Consider the following 17,111-nt stretch of genomic DNA (forward strand, 5'->3'; position numbering starts at 1 on the left):
AAACTGACTCCCAAGCTGAGGGGAAGGTGTCTAATAATTGTTGGGGTAAACAGCAGGAGGCAGTCTTTGTACAGCACGGTAGTACTGAAGGAAATAACTCCCTGTCTTGTTTGCTAATCTCTCCGACTGATCCCATGTAAAACATGTATTTGATTGTAATGTACACAAGAGCTACACAGCAACACATTTGGCTCATTATAATCAGTATTTTCTGTATTTAGTGTAACTGCTTATTTTTTCAGAAAATGTGTAGGAGTGCATGATTAACGACGCATATAATTGAGAGACTGAACACTTGTACTTTTAATGACCTCTGCTGCCGGGAAAAATTGCATTGTTGGTATTTTCTGTCTCTGTTTCAGGGTCCCTCAGGTGCAGCTGGTGTTGCTGGTACTAAAGGACCGATGGTAAGGCCGTTAGCCGCAGGATGACCTCAGCAGTACATGACATCATTCCTTAAACCTTGCGTTGTTGGCTTTTTGCCACATCCTCCAGGGTTCAGCAGAATAAAAACACATTATTACCATTTTTACAAGGCAGCTCAGGATAAAATTACAGATGGTTCTATAAATTCATGAGAAGGCAACAAATACTTTAAAAAGTGAAGTTTTAACAAGACAGAGCAGCGCTCGCTACCGGCCCGTTAAACAAATCAGCTGTGTTGACTTAGAGTTTTCAGCGCTGCGTTGGCTGGGCTGAGTAAGTATATTCGTGTATGTATCACAAGGATAATTACACATAGTTAATGTAATAAATACTCACTCTTTTGCAAATGTTTCTGGACTCACTGAACCAATATGAGGTTGTTGGACATTTTCCAAAGCCATGGACATTACAAAAGCTTATCTTATGTAAAGTGGGATAGACCTGAGATTAACTTTTCAGCGTGACTTGGAGCACAGGATACCTTTGATTGTCATGTGATCTGGTAAATATGTTATTGGGTAACCTTAAAGCTTCAAAGCAATTTGTGATGACCAAGTTGCTTCTAGTGTGTCAGTCAATAGAAATAGAAAACATTCAGTCTGTATTCTATTTAGTCTCAAAGACACCTGAAGTATAAACTGTATGTAAGCAGACATCAACTCTGAAAAGTCAATGTGGAAGAGCCTTCAACATGCATTCTTTCTAATGGTCAGCAGGGGGCAAATCTGGCTGGAAAAAAGGGGGGCAGATAATATAAAAGTATATGCTGCTCACTTTATGACCTCATTAATCAGTTTCCTCATGAGTTTACAGTCTCAGTTAGGGCTGTGCATATAACTGTGTATAGGCAATAACAATGTCTTAAAATTAAACGATAATTTTTTGTGTCTGTAATTCACACAACTGCTTTTTTGCTTTTGAACACTCATGATTTTTTCTTGCACTTCTGTTTTTATTATTTAATTAAAAATAAACACTATAAAATGAAGTTATAAATAAATTTAGCTGATGGTATTTTTTTATACATAGTGCAACAATAATCATGAGGTGAAAATGTAATTTAATATTGTGAAAGCCCAGTCTCAGTCACTGGTTTTAAGTTTTCGTCAAGGCAGAACGTCATGAAAAATTATGAAGCATAATTTCCCTCATGTTACATTTGCCTTGGGGAAAACCTGGAAAACCTAAATTTTTGTTCATGCCTAACAAAATTATTGTGAGAGTGTCCAATGAACATTTTTGTTGCCTCTGAAATGGTTGTTTCAAAGACAGGTACCAGGTCTTCAACCACTCATTGTCAGTTGTCTTCTTTGAAATGAGCTTGGTGGTGCACACGATGATAAATCAGCAGTGAGATGGAGCCAGTCTGCTGTCAATTTGCTATCAGTATGTGAATGAATGGGGTCAACTTAGCAATTACATGCAATCTGTATAAGATAAAAAGGCCAAAAAACATGTATTGTGATCTACATACACAAACAGAAGGATGCTGTGGGATGGCGATTTAACAGCAAAATTGCACATGTGCACATACACTCTACAACCTTATTTTTATGAAGGACTATAAAGAGAATACAAACAGCTGGCAACCAGTTAAGTCATCCCCTATTGCAAAGCAGTGCATACACTGGAAACTGGTGTTGGCAGTCTGTCTACATTTATAAATTAGAGGATGATTATTTGCAAACCGGGGAGCATGGTGGCTAACACTGTTGCCTCACAGCAAGAAGGTCATGAGTTCAGTTCCACCATCAGGGAGAGGTCTTTTTCTGTGGAGTTTGACTGTTCTCCTCGTGTTTGCTTGGGTTCTCCCCAGGTACTCTGGCTTCCTCCCACTGTCCAAAGACATGCAGTTAGTGGGGATAGGTAATTAGAAACTCTAAATTGCCCATAGGTGTAAATGTGAGTGTGAATGGTTGTCTGTGTCTATGTGTTAGTCCTGCGACAGACTGGCGACCTGTCCAGGGTGTACCCTGTCTCTTGCCCTAAGACAGCTGGGATAGGCTCCAGCGCCCCCCGCGACCCTGAAAAGGAGAGAAAAGCAAGTGTATGAGAAGAATTTTCCCCAAACCTTTCCTACAAAATTAGAATTGTCTAAAATGTTTGTACTGTACTTATCTTAAATGTACTTTAAGATACGATTTTCCTCGCACAAGAAAGCTGCCAAATCAGCTGAGAAAACATGTTTTGTAATACCAGTTTCCAAGAGTCCAAATAGCAATCCTTTATTCATAATAAATGTTAGGAATCATCCCATGAATCCCTTTTAATGCAACTGCCAAGAAACAATTAAATCCTGTATTCAGCAATCATTAGCAAAATGCTGAATCAGCCGTTTTAGACTAATAGCATAACAGCTCACTGCACATTATTTTGTGTTTGCACTTTTATAGGTCATCAGTGCAGTTCTCCTTGGTTCTTTGCCCATTCTTCATTATGTCTTCTCCTTCCTATTTAGGGGTTTCAAGGAATTCCTGGAGTGAGAGGAACAGATGGTGCACCAGGTTCTGCGGTATGCCTTTGTTTTTATTTCATTTTGAGAGACAGAGCACTGTACCTGTGTACCTGTGTAGAGGCTTGATAGCCTGAAAAGACTTTGTCATTGAAAGGATATAGCTCAAAAAGTGTATGACGGTATTATCTAATCCCTTGGTTTTTCATGTAAAGTGCACCTATTATTAGGGATGGGTATTGATAAGATTTTCACGATTCTGATTCCATTTTCGATTCTTTATCGATTCCCTTATCGATTCTTTTTAAAAGAGGAGAACACTAAGGTCAGCTAGCTTAGAACTTTGTTTTATATCTTCTCTTTGAACAAGATAGAAATTTTGGAGTAACGTGGCCTTACAAACCCAACAGTGAGATCTTAAGAGATCCACAGCCATGTCTTCAATGGGGTGTCACAGGGTCCCCAGGAAAAAAAAGTAAATGTAAAATAATAAAATAAATATTCTTCTGTAGCATTGGTAGCAATTACACAAGAATATCCAGTAATGTCCCTGCCTACAATTAAACACATTCACTTACCGAAAATAGGGGGCATCTGCTGTGGCAAATGGGTTCAAGCCTTTTACCACAAACTTAGTCACTGCTCGGTGACATTCGTCTATCCTGGCCTGAAAGGAGACGCTACCGGCAGACTGCAGCGAGAACTGCCAGCGAGCGCCAGCCAGACTCTTTCTCTCTCATCATGGTCACCTAAATGCACAGTAATGGCAGGTTTTGTAATAAGGCAGATCGTGCTAACATAATATGCACTGTTAGTTGGTTCTCAACAAGAACCGGTTTTCGATACCCATCCCTACCTATTATGCTCATTTCAGGTCCATTTTTTATTCCTAGACTCATTCATAGCTGCTTTGCATAATTATTGGGATGACATTCAAACTAAGCTTAATATATTGCAGCAATATTGAGTAGCTGGTATCATTTCCTGAGAAACAGGAAATAACTGTGTTTGCAAAAATTTTACCCTGCAAGATCAGCAGCATCCTTGTTTTTAATGTTACTGTTGTCATGAAGGTCATGACATGTAAATCACACTGGCTGATAAGATAAACATTTTCTACCACGTCTTAGTTTTGATTGATTCCTTGTTGTTGACATATTAGGGGCCAACGGGGAAGACGGGGCCTCCAGGCTTACCAGGACCCCCAGGAGAAAGGGTGAGGCTGCAAATAGTAGTCATGACCTCTGTGATATCTGTCTGCAGAGAAGGTTTTTTTTTTTTTATGTTTTTTTGTGTTTTGAATGTGTTTCTTCAGGGCGTCACAGGGAAGCCAGGGTTGGAGGGACCTCAGGGCCCTGTAGGCATGTATGTAAGTGATTCTTCTGCTGCAAGGAATCCGCCTGCATTACATTTCAAAACAAAATGTATGTACATACAGTATATAAGCAGCACAAGTTTAGCATAACAACTAGTAAAAGTAGTAAGTAAAATTTATTTATATAGTACTTTTTAAAACAGGAAGTTATTTCAAAGTGCTTCACTTGGGAATAAAAGCATATCAATCGAAACAATAAAACAGTATAAAGAAGGTATAGTAGCATATCCAATAAAAGAGTATACTACACATGAATATTACCTAAATGCCTGTCTAAGCAGATGTGTTTTGAACTGTTTTTTAAAAGAAGCTGTTCCACAGTATTGGAGCCAGGGTTTGAAAAGCGTAATCCCCCTTTGTTTTCAAACGGGCCCGTGGAATGGTTAGAAGACCACTATCAGTGGATCTAAGTATCGGTTTGGAGAGTAGGGTTGGAGAAGCTCAGTGGGGGCCTCAAGTGGGGGGCCTCACCTTGTAGGGACATGAATGTAAGAGTGAAACTGACATCTATACCCAGCTGGAAGCCAGTGCAAGGATTTTAACACAGGGGTGATATGGGAGAATTTATGACTGTGGGTTAAAAGCCCTGCTGCGGCATTTTGGACCACTTGGAGGCGATTTAGGGAAACCTTAGGCAGACAAGAAAAGAGTACGTTACAGTAATCTAAACAAGAGGAGATGAAGGCATGGACAAGTATCTCCAGTTCGCCTTTGGATACAATAGTCCTGAGTTTGGCTATGTTTCTTAAATGAAAAAAGCAGGAACGGGTCACAGACTTGATATGAGCGTCAAAAGACACCGATTCCGAGCGGTAGCTTTTATTGAGGATGAAAAGGACGCAGTCATTGACTAATTTGGGGCTTGATGCTCTCTGGGGCAATGATCAATCACTCAGTCTTGTCTGCATTCATCTGCAAGAAATTGTTTGTCATCCAACCATTAATCTCTTTAAGACAGTCAAAAGATAACAATGTTAGGCTTTTCTTCAGCTACAGGGCATTTATGGCATCACTCTTGGCTGGAAGCAGTGCTTAAACAATGGAAAAAACACAAACTTTGTCCAAAAACCTCTCATGTTTTGCTGTTTCCCACTTTTTCTTTGGTCATTTTAGCCTTTTTGGCCAGGGTGAAGGGAGTATCTGCCATCAAACAAGAAGACAGCCACATGTAGCTATGATGATGTTTGCTAGTTCACCTTACATGCATTAATGTAATAACGTGGTTAGCCTACTCAACGTAAATTACACACGAACAACATTAAGCTACTCACCCAGAGAAGAACGGCTGCTGCTGCATCATCATCCGTCATCATTTCTGCTACACTGGCAGGGCTAGGGGCCAGGACTCTCCTCTTCGGGTTTTTGGGGGATGTTGCTAACTCCAGGTCCGATAACAGGCACCACACCCGCAGTAGATGTGCACGATGTGAGGTCTCGCAGCAAGCTATCAAATACGGCGCATTTCTCGGCTTTTAAAAAAACGCTATGCGTTGCCAGGTGTTTCATCAGATTCGAGGTGTTACCTCCTTTGACAGTATCACAGTATCAGCTTAAAGCACTTGTTGCAGGCTGCTGAGTTTGCATCTTTTGCTGTGAAGTACAGCCAGACTTTTAACTGCTTCGCCTTGGGTGTTTTTAATCTGTAGCTCTGCTCTAAAAGAACGTACGTACCTGGGCCCACCTACTACGCTTGCAAAGGTAAAATGATTGGCTAGAATCCAAAGTGTATGACATCTCAGGAAAAAAAAAAGCACCGAAATGTGCGCTGCTTTTCAGTCTGGTTACTACCGTTTACCCATGGGTACTACCGGTACCCATCCCTAATCCCCACCATATGATTTAAGCGGTGAATTAAGATCTGATGATCAACGGTATTGAAGGCCGAGCTAAGGTCCAATAGGACAAGGATTGAGCAATCACCTCTGTCCGCGACCATCAAAAGGTCATTTGTGACTTTGAGGAGAGTAGTTTCTGTGGACTGTGACTTTCTAAATCCCAACTGAAGGTCATCAAGAATGTTATGTTTCTCCAGTGCCTTCTTTACTTGGGACCAAACGACTTTTTCTAATATTTTAGAAATGAAAGGAAGTTTTGAGATGGGTCTGTAGCTTGACTGAAGAGTCGGATCCAGGTTCGGCTTTTTCAGCAGAGGTTGAATAACACCCTGTTTAAAGCACCTGGGGACAGAGCCAGACAGGAGGGAACAGTTTATCAGAGTGACCACAGAGGGCCCAATGGTGTCAAAAACTGTGCAAAATAAAGAAGTAGGTAGGACATCAGCTGGACTTATTGAGGGTTTCATTTGGGTCAGGATTTTTTTTATATATCTTCTAAAGAAACTGGGTGAAGGGATTCCATAATTACAGGGTGTGGAAGATCGTGGTTGAAGGGACTATCTGAGGGAGCTAAGTTTCCTCTTAGGTCACTGATTTTGTCTTGGAAAAATCTTAGAAAGTCATTGCTGTCCTTATCTGAAATGACAGTTGTACACGGAGTTTGGGAGAGACTATGTTATTTACTGTACTGTGAACCTTAGGATTTCTTTTTCTTACTGCAAGTCGTTTAGAGAAATAAGTGGCTCTCGCATCTTTCACCATGTAGTTGAAGGTAGATAATAGTTCTTTTAGGTGGAGCTTATGAACCTCAAGTTTTGTGGCTTTCCACAGGCGCTCAGTTTTACAGCCTAAAGCTGCGGATAGCTTCTGTGAACCAGGGCAGGGATTTGGTAGTGCTGCCTTTCCTGATTTTAAGAGGAGCCACTTTATCTAGAATTTTTTGACATTGCGAATTAAAGGGTCAGTAATTAATCGTGAATGCTTCACATGAACAGAGGGCAGTGTGTCAGAAATAAAGGAGAGATCAAATAAAAGATATTTATGATCACTAATAAAAATGTCAAATGACAAACTGGACCGATATCCAGACCCAGTGATAGAATCAAATCTAAGGTGTGGCCACCGCTGTGTGTTGGCCCAGTCACGTGTTGGGTAAAGTTGAAGGAGTCTAAAGGACTAAGAAATTCAGAAGCAGTGTGGCATGATTTGTCATCAACATGGACATTAATATCCCCCAGCAGAAGGATTTTATTCAGCTTGATGGTGGAGGATAGAAAGTCCACTAAGAAACTCCTCGCTAGTGCCAGTGGTCTATAGATTGAGATCACATGGAAGGGATTATTCCTGTTTATCTTCATCATCTGAATCTCAAAAGAATTAAAAGAAGAGGTCTTCACCAGATGACAGAAAAAGGAGTTTCTAGCAATATCAGCCAGCCCACCTCCACGTCCTGAAATCAATGGTGTGGTCAGACAAATACAGACAAATCTGCAGGGCACAGTTCATTAAAATGAGCAAATTCCATATTTCGCTGCCAAGTTTCTATTAGGAACAAAAAATCCAGGTTATTCCTAATAAAAGGATCATTGAGGACCAATGCCTTGTTTGAGATTGAACGACAGTTTATAGGGTCATCTTAATCGGCGAGGCTGAAACATCTCTGGTTAGATCCTGAGAGGCTTGGCGCAGGTTTGCCCTGCACAATCCCCGGGACTTCTTACCTTTTATCGTAAGCCGTGGGACAGTAAGACGGTCCTTATGAAACTCGTATGGAGAAGCCGTGCATTCAGCTGGAAGTCCGTTTTAGCTAAAACATCCAATGTTGGGAGCCTCGAGCAGGATGCTAAATCAGCGGTATTCCTATATTTCCATAATCTCACTTGGATGCCCGCTCTCCTTCCTTGCTTCCTCCGGCGACTTTTTGTCGGGGAACAGCAGCTCCGGTTTCTGCCTGACACAAGCAAGCATGGGAGGTTATCACATGGCGCACACACAGGCGCCATCTTGTCTGAAGGTGACTGGCTTGGCTCTGAAGTATATTCAGTCTTTTCAGTGTATTTTATAGCTTTTCTTTGATGAAATGTCCCCATCAAGAGAACCTTACTCTGTCACCACTGTTGCTTAATTGCCTTCACAGCTCTGTTTTTACTTTTCATCCAGTACTTATCTGTGTCATTATGTAACACACTGGCATAATAGGCACCATGTGGCTCATTTAGCAGGCTGACTTCCTGGCTATTATTAGCAAAAGACAGCTCTTAGAGCTTCTATATCTGAACTTGGGTAGGATAGGTAATCAACATCTATATGGTGTATTTTTGAAGATGAAAGATCCTTTTTGTAATTATTCTTTGCTGAAACATTCATGACCAGGGAGCACCATTTTATCAGTAGATGGCCTGAAATAGATGTCTTTTCATATTTCTTTTTGTTTTTCTTTATTATTTCTAAAGAAAGAAATCTGTCGCCATGACTCTTTGACCTTACATTTTTAAAAATAAATGTGTAAAATTACAGAAAACCATAATTTGATCGCTTTGGTGTAGCATGAATAGCAATGGGGGAGGTTTTATCAGTAGGAAAAGCTGTAAAACCTATGAACATACAATTAAAAATCCAAAATTTCTGTTCTCTTTCACATTTTACGAAGCCATACAATTAGCCAGATTGTAGTCTTTGCTGGTCCAATTCTGGTCCCCAGGCCTTATGTTTGATATAGTGGTTAAAATTGGTATTACATGAGAATACAGCTCAGCCCTAGTTGGACTTCAATTGAACACAATACACAGATGTTTTGGGAAGAAAGTCACAGCTGTTGTGTGTAACAGCTTTTATTCGTTTTGAATTATTTCAAATATGCGCGTGAACATTGTAGTATATCCTGAAATAAAATAATTAATCTTTAAATAATTATGGTATGGCGCTAAAAGCCTACAAGAGCCTTCAACTCCATATTTGCTGAAATGATAGTAGTAATAATGTGTTGTGTCTCCCTCTGTCATTAGGGTATCCCAGGAACTGTGGGAATGCGTGGGCCAACAGGTTTCAGAGGACCGAGGGTAAGATCATCCTCCTGACATCTAACTCACCTTGTCCTTTTTGATATAAGAACTGGACAAAAGATGCTGTTGTACATACATGAGTCGGTATATTGTGTTAAGCGTGAGGGACTCAGCTATGAAAAGGGCAAGCCAAAGATTTTTGACTAGAATATTTTTGACATTTAGTTGGGTACAGAAATGTTCTGTTAAGGCTGTTAAAATCTTTTGATTGGAAGTAACTTTACAGCTTCAATTATCAGAAACAATCACAATAAAATAATTTTTCTTCTTTCTGCACCAGGGGGAGCCAGGTTTACGAGGATTACCCGGTCCTGTTGGGAAGCCTGGACCTCCAGTAAGTGTCTGCAGTTTATTTTTGCTTTTTTATTTCCTAACCTTTAACCCCTGGGAGCTATTTGGGGTATATGAGGGGTAGACTGAGTATTGTAAAGCAGATTAGATTAAAGCAAAAGAGATTGTGGGGTCACACCAAGAAGGGGCTGGTAAATAAAATAGACCGATGAAATGTGCAGCTGGTCTACAGGGACTGCCAGTATATGGAGGCAAACAAGTCAGAGTGATTGATTTTACTGAGAGCTCTGGAGGAAAATCTAATGGCGAAGTAAGTGATGTGGCAGGCTCAGCTGAAAGAGGACAAATAAATTGTTCCAATCACTGTCTTCTCGTCTGGCCACAACTGTACACATCAAATACCAGCTTAATTCTTCAGATAGGTACTCCACTGATCTTCCCTGTTTTATTGTTTTTTTCTGTAATGGTACAAAATAATTACCTCAACTTGACTCATATGTTTTTTTCAGTTTTGGTTAAGTTGTGGGAGAAAAAACAAAATCTGTGCTGTTCTTGCCAAAGTTTGTTTACCCTATAAATCACTGTCGGTCTTTTTGTTGGTTAGATTTAGGAATAAGAAGGTCCCTTGTGCATGGAAGGAGTTAGTTTTAAGTAGTGGAAGTGAAACTGTTTTTTGAAGCTGCCAGCACTCCATGCAGTGTCATTGGAGCCACTTTTTACTTACACAGATGGCTGCCCAACACTGCAGTGAAATCAATCAATCTGTCATAGAGATAAGGCAGTTTGAGCTCAGTTTGAACGCTAAATAATGTCTTAAACTCGTCATTGTTCCGCATCACTGAAGGCATTTAAAGCTGCACTCATCATGGGAGAGAAAAACCCAGGTTAAGGTTCCAAAGATTATCAGGCATACAAATGTTAGTGTTTTATTCTCAGTGAGAATAACAAAATACAAGTAAACAAACCAAGGGGATGTGTCAGACAGAAGATATTGTGTTTTTAGATAAGTTAAAAAAAAGTTAACTTAAATTTTTAAACATGTGCTTTTAGGTCAATTACAGGTCATAAAATCAATAAAGATACTTAAAGAACTTAATATCCTTTAAGTGTGTTTCATTTGTATTGGTGTTACACTAGCTTAGCTATGGTTAAAGATTCAGGACAGGTTGAAACTGAGTAACCTAAAACACATCTTTACAGCCAGAGATCACTAAAATTACAGTTTAAAAAAAAATCTTCATCTGCAGATAACAGTTCATCTTTGCAAATCAAGTAATAGAACTAGTACAATGTCAGTAAATCATAAGATTTTACAGCTTGTGTGAACTTTCTACAATTTTGGAGAAGTGCCCACATAAAAATGAATAAATAAATAAGATAAAATAACAATAATTAAATATAAATACATAAATAAGATCACACTGTTGATCACCTAAGACATCAACAATATCCAGTTTTGTAGGTTTAACATATTTTACCCACTTATCCCATAGCTGATCAACCACAGAAAGCAACCAGTGTGATGTGAGTGTTTTTAAACATGCAGATATAAGGAGCTTGATCGAACTCTGTTTCATTTTTTTTAGGGTTTGCAAGGTCCTCCTGGAGAGAAGGGACCCCGAGGACCACAGGTGAGACAAATCCTCACAAGGTGGTTTATCTTATATTTCGGTTGTAAGTGTTAAGTTTCCGGTGTCTCTGTGAAATATCACTTTGAGAAACCATCACATTAAACATCATAATTTATAATAATAATAATAAACTGAAAATAAAAAAGGACACAAGATGAATAAGTATTTCTGCAAATGCAATTAAACACTGATTTAAAAAATCAGCCCAACAGTCAGAAATATCCTTCTTTTGTTATCTCGCATTTGATGATGATGGTAAATGGTAAATGGCCTGTATTTGTATAGCGCTTTACTTAGTCCCTAAGGATCCCAAAGCGTTTTACACTACAAACAGTCATCCACCCATTCATTCACACACTGGTGATGGCAAGCTACATTGTAGCCACAGCTGCCCTGGGGCGCACTGACAGAGGCGAGGCTGCCGGACACTGGCACCATCAGTGTCCGGCAGCCTCGCCTCTGTCAGTGCGCCCCAGGGCAGCTGTGGCTACAATGTAAGCAACAGCATTGTGATTAATCAAACAATACGTTGTATGCCTAAATTAGAATAAACTGAAAGCTAAAAAGAAGAAAAACATTCCAAAGAGCCTCACAGAATTGCAGTAAATATTTAAAGGCAATTTAGCATGAGCACTAGCATCATTACTCATTAAAATAGCCTGCTGCTAAATTGGGATGATCAGTGTGATAAGCTGAACAAAGCATGCCCAACAAGATTCGATTTACAGATATTTTGCTAATAGTATATTTACCAGAGCAAACTAAAAACTGTCAGAGAGATAAAATGAGGAAATATATTAAATAAGGTCACAAACTGACAGAAGGCAATTTAACATTATGCTAAAATTCTTTTCAGAGCCATCACAGCATGACTTTCAATTCTGTGTTTCTTAACAACAAGTTGAACTGTTGTTGTTTCTAACAGGGTCGTCCAGGAGATGACGGCTTCAAAGGGATACAGGGTCCACAAGTAAGTTTGAGTTAAATAAAGAAGATTGCACTCTGCATTTTCATTTGGGCAAATTGTGTTTGGCCGATCTCACTCACTGCTTTTTCCTTTATTTAACGTGGCATGTTTAGATTAGGTGTTGAAGAATATGTAGTTCTGCATGCTGTTGAAGGTCTGCCTAGAAAACAAAACCAGTCTGCAGTACTTACTATTCAATTCTATGTTTTTGCTGATCGTCCCGTCAGACTTGTTGATGAAGCTATTTTGGTCAGGCTCACTGTGACTCCCACAATAAGACAAAATAAAACTAATCATTTAATGATCATCTAAAGCTCCAGTGAATGAGATGCAGCTGTTGCAAGCTGTTACTGCAGGGAGGGAGCTGTCTTTCCATAAAACTGAGTATGCTGTATTGACATCACACAAATGGGTTTTAATTGATTCATTGTTGCTGATTTCCCTGCAACCCATTCTTGTATTATATTACTCACAATCCATGAAAACAATCATCACAAAATGAGTATGTTACCAGTCATTTCCTCATCGACGTGCTCCAGCGTTGCATAAAAACAGAAGAAGTGTTCTTTTACAATCGTTTGCTTTTGTTAGACATGTATATAGGCAAACGGGCAAATATATTGGTTTAAAATCTCTTTAAATTAAAATTGATTGTATGTCATTGATGAATTGTACACATTAAAGAGAAAAAATGTGTTGTGATTAAATTACAGGATGTGCTTCAGGACGTGTTTACTCCAAATTAATGAAAAAAATAATCAGTGAGCAAAATAGCGATTGTTTTTATATTAGACTTTAAAAAAATAACCTAATTGAAAAAGTTTCAATTTGTATTTTTTTTCTGTCATTTTTAAGGGTCCTCCAGGTCTACCAGGTCCTGATGGGGCAATTGGAAAACCCGGACCAATGGGAAGCAAAGGGCCTCCAGGACTTCAGGGACCACAGGGGCAGGCAGGAATCCCAGTGAGTGGGTACCTACCATCGACTGCTGTTACCTCATGTTGCATGGAGAGATAAATGTCCATGTTATTTGTTTTTCAATACATGTAAAATCTACTGAATCATCACAAGAGTGCATAAAAGCTGACGTGCATGTCTGTTGGATCTGATCAGGGTCCGCAGGGTGCTGATGGATTATCAGGGGAACTGGGGGAAAGAGGACCTAAGGTAAATTACAGTCAACTCCAACAGTTATGTAATGTAAATGTTTTATAATGACAATCTCTTATTTCTTCCTTCATTAATGTTCAAACACTGAAACTTCCAGGGTTTACCTGGATTACCTGGAGAAGCAGGCCCCATGGGACGGCAAGGACAGCAGGTTGGTGTATTTTGTTGTGAAGCAATTAAAACTTCTTAGATCTGATTTCTTCACTTACCTCTCCTAACTGCTGGGTCTCTGAAGCCAGCTGATCAATACTTAAGGCACTTTTATCTAATCTTATGAGCTTTTTCCTTATTCTGTATATTAGATTTAAAGAAAGTGTGTAGGAATTATTGACACCTGGTAGTAAGATTTGAGCTCAATTTTGTTTGCCTGTGACTGTGTTGAGTCACCATAATATCCATTGATGAGATAACTTGAGACAGATATTGATAAATTCTGTTTTGTTAAAAATGTATGTATTTTTGATTAGCAGAGAGATTTTCAGTCCAGAAAAGGTTACAATGTTTTGTGCGGTCACCAGCAACGATTTTGCTTCGTGCTTGTAAAGAGTACAATAAAATTAGCGTTTTCAAATTTCTCTTGCAACGTCACAACTTTAAGCTGCCGTTGTTTTGTTGGTCCATTTTGTTGGAATAACTTGGCAGTGCAACATGGCAAGCTCCATGAAAGAGAAATAGCTTTTATATTATATATTATTATATATAATGTACACTGATTAATTAAACACTAAGTCACATTCATGGTTCATGCTTGAGTAGCCATAATGACAGAGCCTACAATACAACCCTTATTGTAATTGTTCCATACTTTGAACATAAACTATGGGGTGATTAAGGCCCTGTTTAATGCTTATAAAGAAAATATTATTTTTAATTGGCTTTTTTAATTGCTCCTTTTTTTTGCCACCAATTAGTTTTATGTTTTTCTATTAGAATGTTTTAGAAACATTTTGTTAAGTTTTGCTGTTCTATAAAGCAGTTTTCACATTTTTCATCAGGGTCCTCCTGGCCACACAGGAATCGAGGGCCCACTTGGAAGGAAAGGAGACCAGGTCAGTGGTAACAGGACCAAAGTTGTATACCCGAAATTATAAACCTTGGACTCCATTATTGAGGAAACACTTGAAATAAAATGTCTTTATTCTCATAACAATGTCAGAGTCAGACTTAAAAAACACTTCTGCCCTATCAGAATTGTAAGTTACAGTGGTCCCTCGCTATAATGTGGTTCACATTTCGCAGCCTCGCTGTTTCGTGGACTTTTTTGTGTGCAGTTTTCAATTTTTTTTTTCTTTACAGCACATTGTGTTCTGCGTCCTGATTGGCTGTAGATCATTGTCAATCAATTTCGTGCCTTGTGTCCAGTACAGTACAGAATGCGTTCAGCTTGTCAAATTTACATAGATCTTCGATTGGTAGCAATGTGACTCTGAAGTGCTGTACAGTATGTTTGTTTTCTCCCTGACAAACACGACAATGTTGATGAAACTTCATCACCTGCGGGTACCTTTTTTTTCATTCTATAATACTGCACTTATTTTTCTATGAAGGTTTGAACTTTGAGAGTGTTTAAGCAAGAGAGAAAAGTGTGAAAATGTTCATGTCTGTCTGAGAAAAGTGTATAAAGTGTGTAGTGAGGAGTTTACAGCCTTAAAACATCTGTAATAATTGTAAAAAATTATGTTGGCTACTTTGCGGATTTCACCTATTGCGTGTTGTTTTTGGAACGTAACTCCCACCATAAACGAGGGACCACTGTGCCTTGTATTAATCAGTGGCACAGATGAACATTTTCTCTAATTCTTTTATTGCAACAGAAATTAAATTCACAATAAATGCGATACCTCTGTAGCGGCAGCAATACTCAGCGCCTGTTCATTAAATGCTCCATGCTGAGCAACTTTAAGAAAATGGAACAGTCTGGTCTGGGTACAGGAACCTTAAATGTGGAAGTCATTAAACTATTTTTTCTTTTGGACCTCATGAAGCCAAGGAGACTTTGTTTAGTGATTTAGAACAGTCTGCAAGGGTCCAAACGTTTGATAACTTTTTAGCCTCCAAAAGCCTGATATCTGACTTTCCTACACTTTCCTGTTTGACAGGGGGATTTAGGACCTTGTGGGAAACCTGGTTCTAAAGGGCCACCAGGAGAAAGGGGACCTCAGGGGGAAAAAGGCCTACAAGGACCATCTGGACCAGTCGGTAAAGAGGTAAGTACAATTATCTTTTTTTTACTTAAATTATTTCAGGTGTTGAGACACATGTCCAGCTGCTTTCTCTTAAATAACAGAGTTGTTGTACCGGTGGTGATTCTTTTTTTCCAGAACTCCATTTCCTTTATTGAATCCTACAAGCATCCTGTCCAGAGTGTATTGTTGTGCAACAGATGTGCTTTTAATTATTGGTAAAATTAAATTACTCTCAGCTGAAAATCTGAAGGTATTTGAGGTCCTTTGTTTTTTTTAAAAAAAGTATAAAATTGGTTTGAAAAGCATTAAACGCCCATTTGTGGTACATAAAATGTGGAATTCCATTTTCCTGATGCTGTGGTAATGACAGTACCTATTTCACATTGATTTTAAGGTTTTGAAGTCTTGATTTTATGAAAGAGCAGAGAGAGACCGTGTGGCTTGTAGTTTTTGTAATCATTTCAACAATGACACCTTTTTAAATCTACATTACACCCTGAAAGCACCATAAATAAAACAGGATGTGGCAAGATAAGTATCTTTTAATAATCTTTTTGTTGTCTGCAATACAACAGCGTTATTGTTTTTTAACAAAGTGAAGCCTGATATCTAGTTCAGCCAGCTCAAACTGTTTCCCACTCAAACCTCACTGTCCTTCCAGTTTGATGGTCTATTTAAGCAGAGAAAAATCTCCTATCCTCATGTTTTAACCATTCCACCGACCCGGCTTTTGGGCTCGGGGGATATTTTCCTATACCTCCCCATGTCCTCATAACTATTTGCGAGAAGTTGTGCTTGAAAGCTGTAGGCCAAACTAACTGTATAATCTTTTCAAACATGAGTTTTCTGACAGATCTGATTCTTTATTACATGTAAAACATTGCCTTATGAAGAAGGAAAATATGTTGGTTTTACCTCACTGTAGGCTTCCTTGATGACTGAACCATTAAGTAACTTCTGTTCCCTCATCTTCTTCAGGGGGATGTTGGACTTCCCGGTGAAGTTGGAGATCCTGGACCCAAGGGGGAGAAGGTAAGCTTCAGTTTAGTTAAAAATACAATATATTGAACAAGCAGGCGAGTTCTCTCTGGGTGATGTTTGCAGTTCCGGTCATGCTGTTGTTATTGTGTGCAGGGTGAGCTGGGACCTCTTGGTTTGTCTGGTCGAGAGGGTCCCTGGGGACCCCTCGGAGAAAATGGTGACAGGGGTCCAAAGGGGGAGAAGGGCCACTTGGGACTGATGGTGAGAATATGTGTACTCAACAGTTCTGTGGAAGTTGGATGTTACATTTTAGTAACATTACCCACATTTCCTTCAAGCTTGTTCAGTTTCAAAACACCAACAGTGACATTTATTAGAGCAATTTTTAAGAGCACTGAAATGCAAAAGGGTGACACAAAGGATAGGTTATCTAAGATCTATCACTGTAATTTAAACAATTTAAACTGTAAATTAAACAAAGAACTTCATTCAGATTTATTAAAATCATTGGGAACTGATGTCTTCCTCTTGAACAGGGTGAACCAGGACTGATGGGTGAACTAGGCCCTGTGGGCCTGCCTGGGTTACTGGTGAGTTGAATACCAGAATGTAGAGTATTGATGCTTTTGATATGCTGCTTAGAGTGCTTTTTGAATTAACCTGTATTGAATAGTTTATAGCTGTGACTGATATTTAATGACACACAGTTGGCTTTTTCCCTCACAACTCTGCAGA

General features: G+C 39.2%; 1 protein-coding gene across 2 annotated transcripts in view; it reads left to right on the plus strand.

Moving 5' to 3' along the window:
• Positions 1–17,111, plus strand: part of si:ch211-196i2.1 (uncharacterized) — a 110,448-nt gene that overhangs the window by 77,370 nt on the left and 15,967 nt on the right. For both annotated transcript variants that reach the window (XM_087843522.1, XM_087843521.1), the window contains 16 exons: positions 363–407; positions 2,885–2,938; positions 4,041–4,094; positions 4,194–4,247; positions 9,094–9,147; positions 9,431–9,484; positions 11,028–11,072; positions 11,998–12,042; positions 12,895–13,002; positions 13,153–13,206; positions 13,307–13,360; positions 14,205–14,258; positions 15,309–15,416; positions 16,374–16,427; positions 16,530–16,637; positions 16,913–16,966. In XM_087843522.1, the coding sequence (XP_087699648.1) occupies positions 363–407; positions 2,885–2,938; positions 4,041–4,094; positions 4,194–4,247; positions 9,094–9,147; positions 9,431–9,484; positions 11,028–11,072; positions 11,998–12,042; positions 12,895–13,002; positions 13,153–13,206; positions 13,307–13,360; positions 14,205–14,258; positions 15,309–15,416; positions 16,374–16,427; positions 16,530–16,637; positions 16,913–16,966 (999 nt within the window). The remainder of the gene's footprint in view (positions 1–362; positions 408–2,884; positions 2,939–4,040; positions 4,095–4,193; positions 4,248–9,093; positions 9,148–9,430; positions 9,485–11,027; positions 11,073–11,997; positions 12,043–12,894; positions 13,003–13,152; positions 13,207–13,306; positions 13,361–14,204; positions 14,259–15,308; positions 15,417–16,373; positions 16,428–16,529; positions 16,638–16,912; positions 16,967–17,111) is intronic.

The sequence above is a fragment of the Neolamprologus brichardi genome, chromosome 7 (assembly GCF_056152115.1).
Source record: "Neolamprologus brichardi isolate AB-2024 chromosome 7, ASM5615211v1, whole genome shotgun sequence".
In the NCBI taxonomy this organism is placed as follows: Eukaryota; Metazoa; Chordata; class Actinopteri; order Cichliformes; family Cichlidae; genus Neolamprologus; species Neolamprologus brichardi.